Source organism: Rattus norvegicus, chromosome 4 (assembly GCF_036323735.1).
Source record: "Rattus norvegicus strain BN/NHsdMcwi chromosome 4, GRCr8, whole genome shotgun sequence".
In the NCBI taxonomy this organism is placed as follows: domain Eukaryota; kingdom Metazoa; phylum Chordata; class Mammalia; order Rodentia; family Muridae; genus Rattus; species Rattus norvegicus.
In genome coordinates this window covers 56929339-56952151 of record NC_086022.1, presented here as the reverse complement: position 1 = coordinate 56952151, position 22813 = coordinate 56929339, and the positions used below count along the sequence as shown (strand labels likewise).

At 37.7% G+C, this 22813-nt stretch overlaps 1 protein-coding gene across 5 annotated transcripts in view; it reads left to right on the top strand.

Moving 5' to 3' along the window:
* Grm8 (glutamate metabotropic receptor 8) overlaps positions 1 to 22813 on the top strand; it is a 925705-nt gene that overhangs the window by 744800 nt on the left and 158092 nt on the right. For all 5 annotated transcript variants that reach the window (XM_017592855.3, XM_017592857.3, XM_017592856.3 and 2 more), the window contains 1 exon segment: positions 11150 to 11286. In XM_017592855.3, coding sequence (XP_017448344.1) covers positions 11150 to 11286 — 137 coding nt within the window.

Sequence of the window (22813 nt, the reverse complement as noted above, 5' to 3'; positions counted from 1 at the left end):
TCCTGGGCACATACCCAAAACATACTCCAACATACAATAAAGACACATGGTCCAGTATGTTCGTTGCAACCTTATTTATAATATCCAGAAGCCGGATATAAAGAACCCTGATGCCCTTCAACCAAGGAATGAATACAGAAAATGTGATACATCTATACTATGGAGTACTACTCAGCTATCAAAAACAATGACTTCATGAAATTCGTAGGCAAATGGATTGAACTAGAAAATATCATGCTGAGTGTGGTAACCCAGTCACAGAAAAACTCACATGGTATGCACTCACTGATAAGTGGCTATTAGCCCAAAAAGTTTGAATTACCCTAGATGCACAGACCACATGAAGCTCAAGAAGAAGAGTGACCAAAGTTTAGGTGCTTTACTCGTTCTTAAAAGGGGGAACAAAAATATTCATAGGAGGGCATATGGAGGCAAAGTTTGGAGCAGAGACTGAAGGAATGGCCATTCAGAGACTTCTCCACATGTGGCCCACATATATATACAGCCACCAAACAAAATAAGATTGATGAAGCTAAGAAGTGCATGCTGACAGGAACTGGATATATCTGTCTCCTGAGAGATACAGCCAGAGCATGTCAAATACAGAGGTGAATGCTAGCACCAAACCATTCAACTGAGAACATGACCCTGGTTGGAGGAATTAGAGAAAGGATTGAAAGAGCTTCAGATGTTTGCAACCCCATAAGAACAAGAACGCCAACCAACCAGAGCTCCTAGGTACTAAACCACTACCCAAAGACTGTACATGGACTGACCCATATCTCCAGCTCCATATGTAGCAGAGGATGGACTTGTTGGGCACCAATGGAAGGAGAAACCCTTGGTCCTGCCAAGCTTGTACCTCCAGTGAAGGGGATTGGAAGGGGGATGGATGGGGAGGGGAATACCCTTATAGAAGAAGGGGAAGGAGGGTGGGATAGGGAGTTTATGTCCCGGAAACCTGGAATGGAATAATATTTGAAAAATAAGTAAAAAACTATCCAATAAAAGTAAAAAACAAAAACAAAAAAATAAGAAATCCATCATCAGATAAGCATGATCAGGAATACCCTAAAAAAATGTTACTTGGGGATAAAAATCATTCACTGTAAAAATTGAAAAAATTCAGTTACATATCTGTAGTGGTTTGAATGAGAATGCCTCCCATAAGTCCATGTATTTTTAATTTTTATTTTTATATACAGTGGTATTTTGCATGCATTTATATCTATATGAGTCTGTTGGATCCCCTGGAACAGTAGTTACAGAGTTTTGGACTGCCTTGTTGTTGCTGGGAATTAAGCCTAGGTCTTCTAAAAGAGAAACCAGTGCTCTTAACCACTGAGTCATCTGTCTAACACAAGTCCATTTATTTGAATGCTTGGTCCCCAGTTAGTACAAATTTTGGAAAGGACTGGAAGGCCTAGCCTTATTGGAGCAGATGTGTCAGTGGGGCTAAGCTTTGGTGTTTTAAAATCCTATGCTAGCCCCAAAGTCTTTTTCATTGCCTGCTATTCAGCATGTAACCTTCTCAGGCAACACTCCAATGTCTGCTTATCTCTTTCATAATTTTATATAAACACTCTGAAACTGTAAAATACTCCCAATTAAATGCTTTATTTTATAGGTTTTGCCTTGGTCATGATGTCTCTTTACATTGATAGAACAGTAACTTAAACAGAAGTGTATTTATATAAAAGTGAAATTGTACTTTATACATCAACTACAAAAGGATTTAAATGTTTGAAAATGGTAAATTTAAAGGTCTCATTAAAAATATGAACTAAAAAATTTTAAACTTTGGATCTTAGATTATTCGTTACATGGAAATAATATCATTCATTGCAGAAATCATTCAAATCAGTTATAAATTTAAGTAACATGATACTCTTTCTGACGCAAGACAGATAGTGAACTATTTGATTAAAGTCCTCTTCTAAGTATATGTTGTCTGTACTTCTCTCTTTTTCCCTTTCTCATTTCCTCCTTTTATGCCTCTCTCACGTTTTTGTCAACATCGGTGTAAGATAATTATTTCCAAAAGATGCACAAACCTATAACAAGGACACATGCACCACTTTATCCATAGCAGCCTTATTTATAATAGCCAGAAGCTGGAAAGAATTCAGATGTCCTTCAGCAGAAGAATGGATACAGAAAATGTTGTACATTTACACAATGGAGTACTGCTCAGCTGTTAAAAACAATGACTGCATGTAATTCTTAGGCAAGTGGATGAAACTAGAAAATATCATCCTGAATGTGGTAACCAAGTTACAAATGAACACACATGGTATGTACTCACTGATGAGTGGATAGTAGCCAAAAAGCTCAGAATAAACAAGATACAATTAACAGACCACAAATCTCAAGAAAGAAGACCAAAGCGTGGGTGTTTCAGTTCTTCTTAGAAGGGGGAACAAAATACTCAAGGAAGGAAATATGGAGACAAAGTGTGGAGCAGAGACTGAAGGAAAGGCCATCCAGAGACTGCCCCACCTGGGGATCTAGCACATATATAGCCACAAAACCCAGACAATATTGCAGATGCCAAGAAATGCATGCTGACAGCAGCCTGATATAGTGGTGTCTTGAGTGGCTCTGACAGAGTCTGACAAATACAGAGGTGAATGCTTGTAGCCAACCATTGATCTGAGAATGGGGTCCCCAATGGAGGAATTACAGAGAGGACTGAAGGAGCTAAAGTGGTTTGCAACCCATAGGAAGAACAACAATATCAACCAACCACATCCCCCAGAGCTCCCAGGGACTAAACCGCCAACCAAAGAATACACATGGACAGACCCGTGGCTCCAGCTGCATATACAGCAGAGGATGGCCTTATTGGACATCAATGGGAGGAGGGGCTCTTGGACCTGGGAAGGCTCAATGACCTAGTAGGGAAATGCCAGGGAAGAGAGGTGGAAGTGGGTGGGTGGATGGGATAGCACCCTCACAGAAGCAGAGGGCAGGGGAGATGAGATAGGGGCTTTCCAGAGGGGAAACCCAGAAAGGGGATAACATTCAAAATGTAAATAAATAAAATATCCAATAAAAATATTACAAAAAGGATTATTAACAGAAACAGTTATTTCTTCAATGAATGTTTCATATGCAAAGCCCTAGCTAGGTATTAGATATTCAATACAACAAAAGGTATCATGAGAAAGTTCAGTGGCATGAGAATCAGAGAAAATTGCGTATACAAAATGAGAATGTATTGAGTACATTCAGAAGCAATAGGATACTTTTCTTTGTTCCCAAATATCTTTTAAGATTTATGACTCAATCTTATTTAATTACAATGGTCTTTTTATCCCATTCATTTGCTTTAACCAAACATTTGATATTTTAATAGTCTCTTTGGCCACTTTTCTTACAAGAGATTTCATTTAAACCTCCTAATATATCTGCTTCCCTGAGATGTGTATCACGAAGTAATGTGTCTTTTCTTAATGTTAAAAGTTCAGTCAGCTTATTTGAGTACTATAAACGCAATTATAGTTTGCATTTCTATTTCTCAAATGGGGCTATTCATTAACAATGATGACATTTTTGCAACCATAAAAGCACCTTTAATCCAAGGATCATAAAGACATTTCCACAAGAGGGAAGGAAGCCTATTCTAATATCAGTTACCTAATGAAAACAATCAAGGAGGTTCAGATCAGAGGATCAGAAATGCCATTCAATTATATTCCTTATACTTTCTTATTTTTCATGCAGCAGTATAGAAAAACATTTTTTACCAAAACTGAGATTTTAAGACTTTAATATTTAATTTTTATTGGAACATCCAATTATTTGAGAATCATTGTACTCATTTAGAAAAAATTAACATAGTTGCTCAGTGAAATCTTAGAGAATGATTTTTCATTATGTAACATATATCATTATATACAATATACAGACACATTATACACTTAATATATCTATTGTAGTAATTGACACTAAACCTTAGAATTCTGAAACCGGTCATCAACTCATCCCCATGTCTTAGATTTTCAGTTTTATAATTCTAATGTGTTGTTAATAAATAATGTAGCATGAACTGAAGCATTTCATTTCATTTTTTAATTATTTTATTTTTTACAGTCCATTGTTCCCCCTCCTGGTCCACCCTCCTATAGTCCCTCATCCCACTCTTCCTCCCCACTGTCTACAGGCAGAGATCCTCTGCCACACCAGACCTCCCCACTTCCTGGGGGCTCAAGTTTCTCAAGAGTTAGGCATGTTCTTTCCCTCTGAGGCCAAACCAGGCAATCCTCTGCATCAGTAATAGCACCAGGCCTTGGAGTCTCCTTTTGAGATGTATCCCAAGTTGGGCAAGTCAGTGAACTTCCTTTCCCTCAGTCTCTTCTCCCATTTTTGTTCCCATGGCTCTTTTAGACAGGAAAAATTCTGGGTTAGCATTTTTTACTGTGGGATGTCAACCATCCTGAGTTTTGCCAGTAAATGGATGGGGCTAGAAAATATCATCCTTAGTGAGGTAACTGAGACCCAAAAGGACATGCATGGTATATACTCACTAATAAGTGGACATTAGCCAAAAATGTACAGAAAACCAAGGGTAAAATCCACAGGTCCCAAGAATGTTAACAAGAAGAAGGGCCCAATTGAGGATGCTTCAATCCCACTTGGGAAGGAGAAGAAAACAATCATGGGAGGCAGATGGAGGGAGAAACCTGGGTGGGAGAAGGGGAGAGGGTAAAAGGGAAACATGATCAGGTATGTGAGCAGGGGGAAACAGGAGAGAAGCCCTGAGGGCCAGCAGAATGAATGGAAATATGCAACTTCAAGGGTGGGAGGTGAGGAAACCCTCTAGAAAGTACCAGACCTGGGAGTTGAAAAACTCTAAGGACTCAAAGAGTGGTACCTCAGATGAAATGCCCAACAGTGGGGAAAGGGAACTCGTAGAGTCCACCTCTGGTAGAAGCATTCATCTCTACTGATAATCTGATTACATTCGCTGATCTTTAAATATTGTGAACTCATAACTAGGCAGTCATTTATGGTTGTCTGCTGGAAATAGTAGACTCAAAATCTGTAGTATCTGAAACAGAGTAAATTATTTTATACTCATGCAAAAGACTGAATGACTGACAATAGTAGCATAGGCCTCCTTACTCTGCGATTCCAGCTTTATGAAAACTCTGCCATCCCTAAGATATAGACTCAGTTTACCTATAATCTCATTTCCATATGACCATCCAGAAAGAGCAACAATACAAATGTCCACTTAGGATGTTTATGATGAATTTTCAAGTACCCCAAGGTTTCCCTCACATAAGAGTGTCTACAGCTAATCATTTGGCCACACCTGAGTAGAATTATTGCAATTATAACCTTGCCATGTACTAAGGAAACAGTGAATATGGGCTCCTAATACTTAACCAATATACTGGTGCTACTTACATGGTAATAAGTATGCTGGGAAAAATTTCCTTAATCCTGAGCATATAATCCAGCATTGTGCATCAAGTAATATAAGAACCTGGTATATTTTAGATACATACAAATGTCATGAAGGAAATAAACACTGTATATTATACTGGGTTACACGGATAGGATACTGACCCTATTAGATGGGAATTTACTCTGCTATTTTTAAAAGAATATGAATAATAAAAAGGCATTTATAAAGATCTGACATGAATACAAGGAGAAAGAGGAGAAGATAAAATTCCTGGGATACAGCAACCTTCATGATCTTTGGAATATAAATAAGACCACGATGGAAAAATATAGAACATGAATTAGACAAGAGAAATGGGGGACTTTGAACAATACCATAAGGCTTTTATATTTTAATATAAGTTACATGGGAACTCACTGAATAATTTTTAAAGAGAGAAACCATGGAGTTTGACTTGTCTGTACATTATACTTTGTCTGAGGGTCAAAAATGGATAAGAATGTTCTGTATGAATACCAAATATTGTCAAGGTGTTCATAGAAATATCATGGTCTAGAGAAGCTTAGTGGAAAAGAGAAAAGAATCTGCAATCTAGAAGTAGTTTGGAGATAGTATTTGTTAATGGAGAGGGGTGGGCAATAGTTTGCTTATGTTTTTTCCTAATGGAACAATGCGGCTTTTATTTTAGGATCTTATTTCTAGATCTGACTTCAACTGGTCAGTCAGTCAGACTTGGGTATCTGCAAATATTCCTGAGGGAGAAACAAGTAAAAAGTGCTCAGTAAGGTTTACCTAGAGTCCAGGAGAGAGGATTTGTCTGTGAACAGTGTTTGGGAAGAAGGAACAGAATTGCTCCTATGAGGAGGGTTTTCTGATTGTGCTCTTTTAAAGTGGTTACCACCAACCAGAGCTGGTGTAGTATTAAGTATAATCACTTGATAGCTCAAATTTAAGAGGGAGATGTTTATAACAGATGATGATATGCTAGAAAGTTAGAAGGAAAATGAAAATTGGGAATGAATTGAGCTAATCCAGAAGCCAATAGGTAAAAGTAAAACCATGAGATATTTCAACAGAAGTGTAGCTAGAGATGGATATAGTAATTCCAGTGCAAAAGTCTTCCAAGGAAGAAACTGAGGCTTGTGAAGAGCTGTCGGGTTCCCAAACACTTATTTTGTGGTGTAATTCAATTAGAATATTGTAGTGTATTTATTGGTTGTAATGCATATTTATAAATTGGATTAAGGGAAGGAAAGCATAAATAACCATGATTTTGTTGAGTATTATTAATTCATATTGGATTTGTGTCAGTTATTTAAATAATCTTTAAGGTTATCAAAACTAGTAAGTTAACTGATTTCATCCTTAGTTTTTTCTACTTGGATAATAATGAGATTACTAACCAGTAACATTTGTCACTAAATGGGAAAGAAAAAAAGTAAAGATTTTTTAAAAAAATGAGACAAGCTTGAGTGACAATTAAAAGTAGATTTACATTTCTTACATTTAAAAGTAAACAAATCATTCCCATGTTCCTTTTTTTTTCCAAATGAGGAAACAATATAGCATGAACCAGCTAAGCGGAAGAGTAGGCAAAAACATGAGCTCAACTGGGGACAGTTTTCGTTCACATTGTTCTGATGTCTCTCACATATCAAATGCTTTTCATACATGTAGTGTCATAAATCCTTTGGGTAGTTTGGAGAAGCTGATCTTATTCTGATAATCTTCGAGATGAGAAGAGATGTGTGTAAATGGGGTCTCCTGTTCAGATACACACAGCTAATTTGAAGATGTAGAAATCAAACTTCAGTCTCCAAATCCCAAGACAAGCCATCTTTCCCCATATAACACTCAAAGGAACTAACATTTTGATATAAAAAATTTCCCTATAGAACCACATTAGAAGTTCATGATATGCTGAGTAATAAAAATATCAATTTTCTACACATTTCCTATTGAACAGTCAAGGAGATGTGGAGACCCCGAAGGCAGTTCCTGACTACTAAAAATGTCACCTCACAAATCAATGTGTTTGTTCGCCTTTTTTTCATAGGTCCACATGGATAGAAAGCATTTTAAAAAATGTAACATATTACAAAATGTATGAAATACTTTGAGTGCTAGGTAGAATGAAATAAAATGAGAAAATTGATGGGGTATAATTTATTTATATAAATAAATATCTAAATGATCTCAATTTAAATATATTTGCTTTATTTTTACCATTGCTCTTATTAAAACACAATAAATTGACAAATACTTGCGTTTTTCCTAGGCAAATACAACTTAGTTTGGATGTCTTGGGGGGGGTGCAGTTTCAGAGTTTTAAAACAGCTGGCAAACCTGTGGGAAAGAGTTATGAGTCCTCTTTGTTTTGTAGTCCAGAGAACGACAGAACTTATTTGGACAGGGTCAACATTCAATGGTGCTAGTTCTTTATGAGAGAATGTTGAAGTAATTCAAATCCATATTTTGCCATGACCAGAATGCAGATTAGGAAAACAAGATTCAATGTAACTGTGGGTTTTTCCACCAGGACCCAAGTTCCCCAAAACAGTGACTCTGATACGGAATTATCTGTGAATAAATTATAGAATAATAGCTTTGACTCATTTGCTATCTCATAAATCAATTATCCCATGTAAAGTAGCCTAAGTAATGTCACGTGGCATTGTTACCTGTGCTCAGTTTCATATGACCATGTTCCTCAGCCATGCCTGACTATCCCAGAGATCTGCTCTCTCTATGGGAGCATGTATCTCCATTTAATATAGTGCTTACCAAGACTAACAGATGTATTCCTTTTACATCAAGGAGACTGTTGGGAGAAAAATAGGATGTGCTGTGTTGAACACTTAGTGGGCTCTCAATAATTATCTCTCCAACGAATTTAAGGTCGTAAGTGGGGTGAATAGTAAAATATGCAGAGGACAGTGAAGAATTTGTTGATCCAGGTTGGAGAGGAATAGCTAGTTGGATATCTGGCCAGTTTTGTGTGATCAAGTTTCTACAAGTGCATGACTTGAGACACAAATTATTGAGAGGAGTTGGGATAAGGAAGACAGACTTGGATGTGAATGAGAAAATGGTGATTCAAAATGTGGGGCACTGAGGGAATTGGAGTCTCATTTTATTTGCCACTCTATTGAAAGTTGTAGGGATTAGCAAGATAAATATCATGAAAATCATTTTGCTCACAGACCACCATGAAAGAGGAATGATAGTAGTTCACATTCATGTGATATGCACTGTGTATTTACACAGATCGGTCCATTTAGTCATATAGCGTTTTGTGTGGAATTATTTCCAGCTTAGTTTATGGATAAGAAAAGTGAGATACAGTGAAATTGAGAATGACGGCAGACAGTAACATCCACCAACTGATATAACTGGGGGTTTGAATTCAAGCTGATTTCTGAATTGATCTTCTTGACCCCTTTCAAACAGTCCTCCATCATTCATTGTCAAATCTGGTGTAAGCTGATATCAAAGTGATATGTGAAGTCTCTAAATTAGAAGTCATTATTTTTGGGACAATGGTTCACTTGACTACCAGTAGATTTTCTTTTAACTGGAGAAATAATATTCAGAAGCAGTTGGCCATAAATTTATACAGAAGCCAGTGTGCTGTCATCGTCTGTATATTGCAGAAGTGACGACTTTCATCTTGAAAACAATTGTGGCCTGTGATTGAAAAGCAGTCATTTGGTCAACACAATGACAGCAGTGGGAATGTTAGATTGCGAAATTTAAATATAGTCTTATTTTTAAAAATGATGTATAAATATCAGAAACTGATGTTATTATGATGTTCAGAACATATGCTTTTTCCAACTGAAACCTGTTGTTTGAATCCTAGTAACTGTTTAGGAAACACTTAAAGAACTTTACACATTCTTTCTGCCAACATACATTGATATTTACCAAAAATGATTATAGTGTGAATCATAATATTTATTTATCCCATGCATTGATCTAAGCACTTTACAAGAATTGACTAATTTAAGTTTCATAAAATCTCTATGAGAAAAAAACTTCCATTATTCTTACGTCACAGAAATTCATGGGAAATACTAAACAGGTTAACAAGTCTGACATCACTAGAAATGTTTTGTTCAGTAGTAGAAAGTAGGTTTCATCTTGAGCATCTAAAGACTAGTACGATAACGCTGACTGATTAGATAAAATTATTTTCTTCCTCAGTTTTCACCCTTAGTAATATAAAATCATTTTTTGCATAGATTCCTGAAAATAATAATTTTAACAAAGCACATGTACTATTCATTCATGATCATTGGCCAGCCTTCACTGTGCATGAATGCACAAATGGATGGGGAGATCATCATGAGCATGTAGCTTTCTATTTCTCATGCCAGTGGCCCTTTCTTCATGGCTGTGTCCTCTCCTGTAGGGACAAGAGTTCTTAGTAATCTTGATATCTGTGGTCTCCTTGGAGACTTCATATCATGATAACACTTTCAGAACAAAGTCAATTATAATAAACATATATCTGTTAAATCCTAAGAACACACTCCACTTATATCGGAACTCTACAACTCTCCATTTATAGGCAAGTTATTATATATCTGTAATCATGTCATTTGATAATTTACATTTTATGTTTTATAAACAACCCAATAAACTTTGCAAATAATTTAAGAAAGTCATTGTAGGATGAAAATACATAACATTAACCTATTTACATGTTAACTGTACATACTTTGGAGACTATAATGTAGAAAAGGACAGCAAGAAAAGGGAACCGCATTGCAGAAGAGAAATGACATCCAATATCCCTTGAGAAATTGACCCTGCAGGGAGAAGATAGGCACCAAGTAAAGGAATTGCTGTCAACTGAATGTTTCAAGTTGAGAAAGACTAATCTGTGGAGATGAAGGGAGGTTTAAAGGCTGTTAGAGAAAAAGAAAAGTCTGTGTAAAGAGCTCAGTGCGATGGAATGGGAAAACATTGGAGTTCTCATTGCATTTGCATTTGACTCCCACACCTGTGATTATAGAAAAGTTAATAAGAGGGAAAGCACAAGTGAGCAAAAGTTATCAGGAGAAAAGATGAAAGCTTCCAAGAGAAATGGAGCTTAGACGAGACAAACTTTCTTACATCCTGCTGTTCTGCCACGATTACACTTGTCACAGTGAATTATGGGACTTTGATGGTTGGAGCAGAGCTGGGCTTCTCCACTGCTCATTCTGCCTTGCCCAGCAGAGGTTTCGAAGAGTAGACTACAGTGATCTACTCAGAAGCAATGGGACTGATCAGTGCACCTGCTTCAGAATGCAGTTGAACTTGCTACAAAGTCAAACGTTTAGGCTTCTCAGTGGGATGTTCTGTTGATTTTGTGTTGATGCTGGTAGTTCCTAACACAATTGGTGTCATATTTCTACACATGTACATTTTCCCCCTTCAAGTCGCATTCTAGGCAGCTAGTAGTGAATATTCAGACTGTTAATTTTTATTCGTTTAGCTGGTATACATAATGTTTAGCTTAGGTATTCATCATTATTTTCTAATGTATATGATACAGTCCTTATTTCTCCCTGTGCATCTCGGCTGATTTTCTACTATACTATTAAGAATGACAATGCATGGATAAAAATCTTAATATCACTTAGAACACACAATGTATTTTTATCTACCTCTTCTTCCTTAGAGGAAAATAAGCCCAATGGGCTGTTACTATATATGCTAACAGTGTTTTCCTAATCTTAATAGGCAGTGCTGGTACACCTGTCACTTTTAATGAAAATGGAGATGCTCCTGGACGCTACGATATCTTCCAGTATCAGATAAACAACAAAAGTACAGAGTACAAAATCATCGGGCACTGGACAAATCAACTTCATCTAAAGGCAAGTATCACCATCGTCATGCATTAGCCTATCTAGCTCTCAAAGGGGGATGTTTCCTTTTAGCGTACAGAACTCAAACATCTTCAGAGGAATCTCACTATATCTATAAAAAGAGGGAGGTCAAATTTTCTTCAGACTATGCACTTAGAGCCCAGGTTGAAGTGGGTTCCCAGTGATCGTAGCAGCTGGCAATTATTTGTCTAGGTTTTGCCAATAAGCCGGCTTCAATTTTTCTCATATGGGACTCTGACAGAACCAAACAAGCTTTTATCAGTTTAAGTCCAGAAAAACTATCTTTTAAACACAGAATGCCCTGAGACTTTGAAGCAAGATATACCCTAATGTCACCTGACAAAAACATAAAGGGTTGTTCTGGCCTATGAAACCATCATGAACTTGAAGGTGAAGAGAAGTCTAGGAGAACCCACTGTGCAAGGGGCAGGGTTAGAGGTAAGAGACTTGGTTCAAAGCATCTTTCATTTTACCTAAAAAGACTTATTTCACATTTTAACAGTCCCGGCTCTGTTAACGCACACTGACTTAGGTGTAGAGTAGGGTGTCCTGTTGACTCAATGGAGAACTGGAACCTTCTTATACAAAGGCTTAGGAGTATTTAGTCCCATCACAGAGCCTAAGGAATGACTAAAATAGGGAGTGTTTTCTCTGTGGGCCATAAAATGCCTGTAAAAATACTTCTCCTGACCTAGAAACTGCTTCTCCACGGTTGTATGTTTGCAATGTGCAATTAATTTACTCTTGTAATGACTGTCATCTTCTCAAAGCCATGTAATACAGAGCATTTGACACCTCTCAAAAACATCGGATGATAGTCTAATCCATTTTTCTCCTCCTGTATGTTCAAATACGTCTCTTGAAGTGACAGAGTTTTGTAGTCTCTGCCACCCAAGTTCACAGCAAAGCAGTGATGATAATAAATTACAGAACTGTAGTTTGCTTTCTGCAAGTGCCTTCCTGATGGCTGGGACAGCAGCTCTCATTCAGCCGTGCAGAAACAGCTTTGCTTCTAGCTACTGCAAAAGGCAAGCCTGGCTCTCCAGTGAGGACTTCAGCCCGTGTGTGAACCTCTTCCATTGTCCTGAGACCTAAATCGATTTATTGAAATGGAACTTTGAAAAATGCCACAGATTATTTATAATCTGAAAGTCAATATCTCTTGGACAGGCCTCTTTTGGAAGCATATCTCTGTGAAGTAAACTGAATATGACCAAGAAAAAGTTGAAAATGGCTTATTTGGGAAAGCCGTTTTTGTCTGACCTATGCCCACATCAAATTGGTTGTCATGATGTTTTGGTTAAGAATTTACATATTAAGCTGAATTGTCTGAAATTGTCACGTACTACGGATAGTACCGAGGTCCTTCTCATGGACAAAGAGTCCTAAGTAACAATCACACCAATGGCACACATAGTTCTTCTTTCTACACATAATCTGTGCATTCTAAAATTCAGAGTGGATTCTTAAGCTGTTCTTTTATGTGCATTTAATGATGCATACATGTTTTATGTTCAACTTTGTTATTTCTCATAAATATATCACAATAGCTTGTACGACTTTCTGTGCAGGCTGGTGATTGCTTATACTGTATAATAGTGCTAGGCTTATTGAAAAAATGGCACTGCCATTCTCAGGAAAGACAGTGAATGAGGCTGTGGAGGGCAGATATACATCAAGGACTGGATTCACATAACTCGGCTAGGAAATTGGAACAGACCATTGCTTGAAGGAGGAGTCCTTTGGAAGCTACTGATTTATAGGCCTCTGCTTTAGATATTGGCATAATGTATAACATTATTTTACCTTCTTTCATAAACCCCAAGGTCAAAGTGACCACCTAACATGGTTGTAATAAAAATTAAATGCAGTAAAGTAAGAAATCATTTAGTCCATTTCCTCATGTACCTGTGACCCATAAGCACTGCCTCATATGTTACTCCCCGTCTCAGAATTCTATCTAATCTTGTGATTCTGAGAGTTCTGTAAGTAGAGACCTGAAGTCCTTTGAGAAGAGGCACTTGAGTCTTCTTTAGAATGTTCTGAACAGGAGGAGAGGGAAGCAAGAGAGTAAGCAAGGACAATATGTGGAAATTCTACAGAAAATCCTACATTGAAAATGTTGACATAATCAGTTCCTACTTTCTTCCAGTTGGAAAATTTTCTCTGCACTTACAATGTACTTGTCACTTAAGATAAATGCATAGAATTTTGTTTTGTTTTGTTTTTTTTACTGCAATGGTATTTTGATAGATGTTGTCACCTGGGCAATTACATGGCTGAGTGGTTTCCAAGACCTTATTTTCAAAGTATAAAATGTTTTCTTTCCAAAGCAGAATTTAAAATTTCATTTTAATGGCATTCTGTGTACATACATATATACACAGATGTATATTGGACACAAGGCAATGTTCTGACACAGGCTTACAATATGGCAGGCTAATGAACAAAGTTATCAGCTCCCTGGTATACTAATTTTTTGTGACGGAAACATTTAACTAGTACTTTTAGCAAATTTGGAATGTGCAGAGCAGCATTATTGTTTTGTTATGTTGTTTTGCATTTTTGTGGTTGTTATTATTATGTGAACAAAGGGTACAAAGTTTCAGATCAGCGGGAGGAATAAAAACTGCTATTGAATGGTCTCGATAAGCTTATTGTGCTGGTAAGAGGTTACAGGGATTGGTTTAGAATTAGATATGGGGTCTGTGCTTTTAAGACCCTCACATCCTAGGAGGGGAGAAATAGATTCAGAACAGAAAAGTTAATAAAAGACATAGGTGTCCTGCTGAAGGTATCCACATAGTGTTCAGAATGGTAGTCTCATAGAGGGGCCTACCTGCCATGACCACTGTGGAGTTACTGTTAGAGAGCACTGTGAATGGGGATTTATTTTCCATATCTGACATTTCCTTTTTTAATTGGATATATTTCTTTATTTACATTTCAAATGTTTTTCCCTTTCCAGGTTTGCTGTCCATAAGTCCCATATCCCTCCCTTCCCCCATACAGGTGTTCGCTGCCCCCCCAATCCACCACCCGCCTTATCACCACCCCCAGACATTCCTCTGCACTGGGGGTCCAATCTTCGCAGGACCAAGGGATTCTCCCACTGGTGCCCAACAAGGCCATCCTCTGCTACATATGCAATTGGAGACACGGGTCATTCTATGTGTAGTCTGTGGGTAGTGGTTTAAACTTTGCCTCCATATCCCCTCCTATGGGTATTTTTGTTCCCCCTGTAAGAAGTAGTGAGGCATCTGCATTTTGGTCATTCTTTTTCTTGAGCTTCATGTGGTCTATGGAATGCATGTTTATCAATGAATATATACCATGTGTGTTTTTCTGTGATTGGGTTACCTCACTGAGGATGATATTTTCTAGTTCAATCCTTTTGCCTATGCATTTCAGAAAGCCATTGTTTTTGATAGCTGAGTAGTACTCCATTGTGTAGATGAACTTCATTTCTCTGTATCCATTCCTCTGTTGAAGGGCTTCTGGGTTGTTTCCATCTTTTGACTATTATAAATAAGGCCGCTATGAACATAGTGGAGCATGTGTCTTTGTTGTATGTTGGAGCATCTTTTGGGTATATGCCCAGGAGTGGTATTGCTGGGTCCTCAGGTAGTACAAAGTCCAGTTTTCTGAGGAACCTCCAGACTGATTTCCAGAAAGGTTGTACCAGCTTGCAATCCCACCAACAATGGAGGAGTGTTCCTCTTTCTCCACTCCTTCTAAGCATCTGCTGTCACCTGAATTTTTTTATCTTAGCCATTCTGAGGTGGAATTTCAGGGTTGATTTGATTTGCATTTCCCTGATGACTAAGGATTTTGAGCATTTCTTTAGGTGCTTCTCATCCATTCGGCATTCCTCAGCTGAGAATTGTTTGATTAGCTCTGTACCCCATTTTTAAAGAGGGCTATTTGACTCTCTGCAGTCTAACTTCTTGAGTTCTTTGTATATTTTAGATATAAGCCCTCTATCAGATGTAGGATTGGTAAAGCTCTTTTCCCAATCTATTGGTTGCTGTTTTGTTCTAAGGACAGTGTCTTTTGTCTTACAGAAGCTTTGCAGTTTTATGAGGCCCCATTTGTCGATTCTTGATCTTAGAGCATAAGCCATTGGTGTTTTGTTCAGGAAATTTTCCCCAGTGCCCATGTGATTGAGACTCTTGCCCACTTTTTGTTCTATTAGTTTGAGTGTATCTGGTTTGATGTGGAGGTCCTTGATCCACTTGAACTTTAGCTTTGTACATGGTGATAAGAATGGATCAATTTGCATTCTTCTACATGCTGACCTCCAGTTGAACCAGCACCATTTGTTGAAAAGGCTATCTTTCTTCCATTGGATGGTTTTAGCTCCTTTGTCCAAGATCAAGTGACCATAGGTGTGTGGGTTCATTTCTGGGTCTTCAATTCTGGTCCAGTGATCTATCTGCCTGTCTCTGTACCATTACCACACAGTTTTTATGACTATTGCTCTGTAATAATGCTTGAGGTCAGGGATGGTGATTCCCCCAGAAGTTCTTTTATTGTTGAGGATAGTTTTCACTATCCTGGGTTTTCATTTCTTATACTATTAACCAGATTTACAACTGTTTTCAGACTCTCAATGTTAATCATTTATCAGCCACTTACTGGACTGCATTTATTTGTTTTCAAAGAACCAGTTTTGTTTTGTTTTTCTCTGGCTGAGCTCAACTGCCAGGGGATTTTCTTTCCATGCAGTAGATGAGTAGGCATTTTTGAGTACAGCAAACCTTTCCTGAATACATGTAGTGAAGTGAATGGATATTTGGAGTGAAGCGTTCTTTACCTTGGAGAATGTGTGACATATACTGGATCCTTAAAAGCATCATTCTTATTGTTGGAAAAATCACTGATTTTTTTTCTCCTTTGAATGGAATGAATCTGTGTTTTTAATTAAGCTGTCAGGGTAATTTGCTTATTTTGATGTAGGCTTTCTACCCAGTAATCCTGGCCTGCACATGAAATGTGTATTTCTCTACAGGGAGCAAAGTTACAATTAGGTCTCTATTTTGATAGAGATGCATGTCTCAAGAGACAAGTGATCCTTATAGAGATTACAAAACAGATTGTAACCTAGAGGTTTGGACTAAACAGGAGAGTCTGAACTGCAAGAGAAACAACCATATGCTGCTTTGAGTCCACAGGGAGGAACAGCAGTGAAGTTATTGGAAGGGCTGAAAATAACCCAGGGCTCACTAGTTTATGCTTCCAACCAGAGCCAGTTTAAAAAAAATTAGTGTAGGAAAGACACATGCTTTTGCCTGCTTTGTTCTTCTCGTCATTTCATTCAACTAGGTGAAAATAAATATAAAGTATATGCATAGAATAGGAAGTGACTGAAAATAATAGCAGATGGTTGAATCTCAATAATGACTCAATCAGGATTATTCATAGCACAGGGTCCATTGGGAGGAACTGCAGCGGAAACAAGGTGTCTCTGAGCCTGACTTAATTGTTTAGTGGAACCTTTTCTAGAGAAGTAACTTCTCATGCAGTTCTGAATCCTGATCGTGTTGTTCGGTGAAATGAAAGTGTCTATGACATTAAATGCATTGTCCTATCATTGTATAAAATATGAGTTTGGAGAATCAAAGATGTTTGAATTCTCACCTCCAGTATATCATTTTTACCTCTTGTTTCTCATTTACGATCTGCATGGAAACTACTATATCAACGTCATGGAGTTATTGAGATAATGTAGTAAATTGTACACACATATTGAGGGGTGAGCATACGGGATGATGATATTGTTTTATCAATATAACTCAATCACAAGAACTTATGGTGGGTTCTTCAACACGAAATTAGATAGAAATAGCATATGAAGACTGTAATTTCGCCACATCCCTTCATACTCTGGGAAGTGATTGGTTATAAAATCAAGTTGATACACCATGGTAACATGTATCTATTCATTAAGATCTAAGTATATTTTACATAAAAAATAACATGGCCTCAATCATTCAAGTTCGGTTTCATAAACAGAAGCAAGAAGATTTCTGTTGACATGGAGCCCCATTAAATCCGTTTATTACAGCCTGCTTTGCAGTTCCTATAAAAGTTTCTTTTAATTGCATATAAAGCTCTGCCTCAATGGTTTGTTATTCTAGATAAATGTCAGCAGGTTTAAGCAAAATCATTAAATTCATTACTTCAATACAGTCAAAAGCTGATGAAATGAAGCAGATTAATGTGAACTTGCAATAGTGATGGGCTGCGTGGAGCTGGAATATTTGAAGGGAGACTCAACTGCTTTCTTAGTAGTCATGCATTTTGCTTTTGTCTGTTTTTCTGTGTGAAATGTAGTGTGCACCTGAAAATAGTCTTAAATTACTATCTACATGTCCCTCTTCCAAAGTTTGCCAACATGAGATAATTTCATACAGTTCTTCCTTTTCTACAAGCATGAATGGAGGGTCAGTAGCAAGAGACTTTGTGTACATAGTCTCATGTCATTAAATGGTGCTGTCTTTATATATTACCATGAAAATCTTTCCTTTGGCTTCTTTTCTTTATTATAAAATGATTAATCTAACACCTGTAATATATTTACAGTGTATCAATTTATTAGTTTTAAAAAGTGACTTTAGTATTATTTCTTATATAACTCTTTATGGGCTAAAAATCATTGATAAAATCATATGTTGGCATTCTGAGTAAATACTGATTAAATCCTAAACTATATTCTTGCCAGGCACAATATAGTTGTTGTTCACTAAATGGTTACTAAATATACATATATATATATATATATATATAGAGAGAGAGAGAGAGAGAGAGAGAGTAAGATTGTGTATAGCATGTCCTTTCCTATAAGCATAAATGGAATTTAACCTACAATAAGATTGGATATGAGAAATAAACAATGAACATTAATTAAGAAGATACCCAAGGGGCCTCCACTCTCTTAGAGAAAGGGATGGGGCAGGGTTAATGTGGGAGGAAGACAACTTGGAAGTGAGGAGACTACATTTATGGAGCCCAGATAAAATTATGCAGCCATTATTCTATAATTACCACTGGCATTTTTTTTCTGTACCTACCCTTTGTATTACTTTCTGCATTCAGTGTGTGTGGGGGGGGGGGGGGGCTGAAGTCTCTGAATAACTTCCTAAATTTATCCTTGAGGAGTGCAACCCATTAAATGGCAGTCCCACAGCTCCTCCACAAGGATTTCATGATACTCCAGGGAAGAGAGGTGATCCAATGAGAACTCTTGCACAGACAATCACAGAGGGAAGAAAAATAATTCTTTAACAAGTTGAGTCACCCTGAGCAGCTAGAATAGAAGCCAATCTGATGGGAGAACATTGTACAAATGAATGGACAACTAGAAACTAAATTTTGTAGTGTCTCTAGTACTACGAGAACAGTTTTAGGCATGGTATAAGATTTAGTAAATTTTCAAGACATACTCAGCTTTGAATTTAGGAGGACATTTTGGCAGCAAAATCTATGTTGACTAGAGAGAAAGTTGTTTATGAATTAGGTAATTAACAATGTTTTGTCTTATTTTATGTAATTATTTGTTAGATTTTCTCTAACTTGTCTCATTTACTTTTTTGAACCTCTCCCAGAAAAATAAACATTAAGGAGACTCAGTAATAATTATCCTTGGACAATAAGAAAATGAAGACACAAGAAACAAAAATTAAAAATATTTGGTAAACTTCTTCCAAGTTGCTCAGTAGAGTAAATGGATGAACTGTGTTATTATTTTAAAAGCAGTATATTGTGTGGTTTTTCTTGGGGAGACATTCATGTCTTATCAATATAGATAGGGTACAGGTGATAGAACAAAGAAAGAATTCTACCTAAATCTAAATTGGCAAACAAATACACGTTTGAGGTCCTTAAAAAGCCACTACCCAAAGACTATATACATGGACTGACTCTGGGCTCCAACTGAATATGTAGCAATGAATAACCTAGTAGGGGCACCAGTGGAAGGAGAAGCCCTTGGACCTACCAAGGTTGGACCCGCAGTGAACGGAATCGTCGGGGAGAGGGTGGTAATGGAGGGAGGATGGGGAGGGGAACACCCACATAGAAGGGGAGGGAGAGGGGTTAGGGGGATGTTGGCCTGGAAACCGGGAAAGGGAATAACATTCGAAATATAAATAAGAAATACCCAATTTAATAAAGATGGAGAAAAAAAGAAAGGCATTGATGAAGAGTTAAAAGAGCACAAGAGTAGCTTTGTCACTGAAAAGCTTACCAACATGAATGATAATTCACAAAAGCTATGTCCCTGGAACTTTGTGTCTAACTTGCAGGCAGCTCCACAGTGGAGTGTCCGCTCCCCAAGAAATGTTCACTGTGTAAGCTTGCTGGTGGATCCCATAAGTCCTATTCCTTTCTGGACATCTTGAACCTCTTACATTTCGTGAGCTTCTAGACTTCTTCTTCTTTTTTTTTTTATTGACTATTTTCTATTTAAATTTCAAATGTCATCCTCTTTCCCGGTTTCCCGTCCATAAATCCCCTATCCCATAGTCACTCTCCCTGCTTCTATGAGGGTGTTCCCCTACCCTCCCACCTACACCTTCCCACCTAGTCGCCATGACATTCCCCTACACCGGGGCATCGAGCCTTGGCAGGACCCGGGCTTCTCCTCCCATTGGTGCCCAACAAGGCCATGCTCTGCTACATATGCAGCCGGAGGCGTGAGTCTGTCTTCGGATGATAGTTTAGTTCCTGGGAGCTCTGATTGGTGGGTATTGTTGTTCTTATGGGGTTGCAAGCCCATCCAACTCCTTCAAATATTTCTCTAACTCCTCCAATGGGTTCCACTTCCCCGTTCAATGGTCAGCTCCGAGCATCCTCCTCAGTATTTGCCCTGCTTTGGCAGTGCCTCTCAGGAGACAGCTATATCAGGCACGCACTTCTTACAGCAGCAATATTGTCTGGGTGCCGCGGCTGTATGTATGGGCTGGATCCCCAGGTGGGGCAGTCTCTGGATGGTTTTCCTTTAGTCTCTGCTCCAAAATTTGTCTCCGTATTTCCACCTATGAATATTTTCCCCCTCCTAAGAAGGACTGAAACATGGTGTTTTGGTGGTCTTTCTTCTTGAACTTAATGTGGTCTCTGAACTGTATTTTAGGCAATCTGAGCTTTGGTGCTAGTACCCACTTATCATTGAGTTCATACCAATTGTGGTTTTTTGAGATTGGGTTCCTCACATAGCATGATACTTTCTAGTTCCATCCATTTGCCTACGAATTTCATGAAATCTTTGTTTTTAATAGCTGAGTAGTATTCCATTGTGTAAATGGATCATATTTGCTGTATCCATTCCTCTGTTAAAGAACATCTGGGTTCTTTCCAGCTTCTGGCTACTATAAATAAGGCTGCTATGAACATAATGGAGCATGTTTCATTGCTATATATTGGAGCATCTTTTGGATTCATGCCCAGGAGTGGTATAGCTGGGTCCTCGGCTATGTTTAATTTTCTGACCAACTGCCTGACTGATTTCTAGAGTGGTTAGTACCAGCTTTCATCCCACCAACAATGGACGAGTGATCCTGTTTCTCCACATCCCTCCCAGCTTCTGCTGTCACCTGAGTTTTTTATCTTAGCCATTCTTATTCCTGTGAGGTAGAATCTCAGGGTTGTTTTGATTTGCATTTCCCTGATGACTAAGGATGTTGAACATTTCTTTTGGTGCTTTTCAGCCATTTGATATTCCTCAGTTGATAATTATTTGTTTAGCTCTGTACCCCATTTTTAATAGGTTATTTGATTCTCTGGGGTCTAACTTCGTGAGTTCTTTATATATTTTGGATATTAGCCTTATACCAGATGTAAGATTGGTAAGGACCTTTTCCTGATCTGTTGGTTGCCATTTTATCCTAATGACAGTGTCCTTTGCCTTACAGAAGCTTTGTAGTTTTATGAGATCCCATTTGTCGATTCTTGATCTTAGAGCATAAGCCATTGGTGTTTTGTTCAGGAAATTTTTCCAGTGCCCATGTGTTCCAGATGCTTCCCTAGTTTTTCTTCTATTAGTTTGAGTGTATCTGGTTTGATGTGGAGGTCCTGATCCACTTGGACTTTAGCTTTGTACAGGGTGATAAGTATGGATTGATTTGCATTCTTCAACATGCTGACCACCAGGTGAACCAGCACCATTTGTTGAAAAGGCTATCTTTTTTCCATTGGATGGTTTTAGCACCTTTGTAAAAGATCAAGTGACCATAGGTGTGTGGGTTCATTTCTGGGTCTTCAATTCTGTTCCACTGATCTACCTGCCTGTCCCTGAACCAACACCATACATTTGTTTTATCACTGTTGCTCTGTAATACTGCTTGAAGTCAGGGATGGTGATTCCCCCTGAAGTTCTTTTATTGTTGAGTGTAGTTTTCTCTATCCTGGGTTTTTGTTATTCCAAATGAATTTGCAAATTTCTCTTTCTAACTCTGTGAAGATTTAAGTTCAAATTTTTATGGTAATTGCATTGAATTTGTAGATTGCTTTTGGCAAGGTGGCCTTTTTAACAATATTATTCCTGCCAATCATGGGCATGGGAGATCTTTCCATCTTCTGAGATCTTCAATTGATTTCTTCCGAGACTTCAAGTTCTTGTCTTACAGATCACTTCCTCACTTGCTTGGTTAGAGTCACACAGAAGTATTTTATATTATTTGGAACTATTGTAAAGGGTGTCCTTTCCCTATTAACTATCTCAGCCTTTTTATCCTTTTAGTAGAGGAAGCCTCCTGATTTGTTTGAGTTAATTTTATATCCAGCCACTTTGCTGAAGTTGTTTATCAGGTTTAAGGGTTCTCTAGTGAAATTTTTGGGGTTACTTAATTATACTATTATATCATCTGCAAATAGTGATATTTTGACTACTTCTTTCCAATTTGAATCTGCTTCACCTCATTTTGTTTTCTGATTGCTCTGGCTAGGACTTTGAGTACTATGTTGAATAGTTGGGAGAGATTGGGTAGCCTTGTCTAGTCCCTGATTTCAGTAGAATTGTATTAATTTTCTCTCCATTTTCTTACATGTTGCCTGCTGGTTTGCTGTATGTTGCATTTACTATGTTAGGTATGGGCCTTGAAGTCCTGATCTTTCCAAGACTTTTACCATGAAGGGATGTTGAATTTTGTCAAATGCTTTCTCAGCATTTAATGAGATGTTCATGTGGGTTTTTTTCTTTGAGTTTGTTTATATAGTGGATTACATTGATGGATTTCTCTCCATTGAACCATGCCTGCATCCCTGGGATGAAGTCTACTTGGTCATAATGGATGATCATTTTGATGTGTTCTTGAATTTAGTTTGTGAGAAACTCATTGAGTATTTTTGTGTCAATATTCATAAGAGAAATTGGTCTGAAATTCTCTTTCTTTATTGGCTCTTTGTGTGGTTTAGATATAAGCATAACTTTGGCTTCATAGCTGAAATTGGGTAGTGTTCCTTCTGTTTCTGTTGTGTGAAATAGTTTGGACAATGTTGGTGTTAGGTCTTTAAGAAT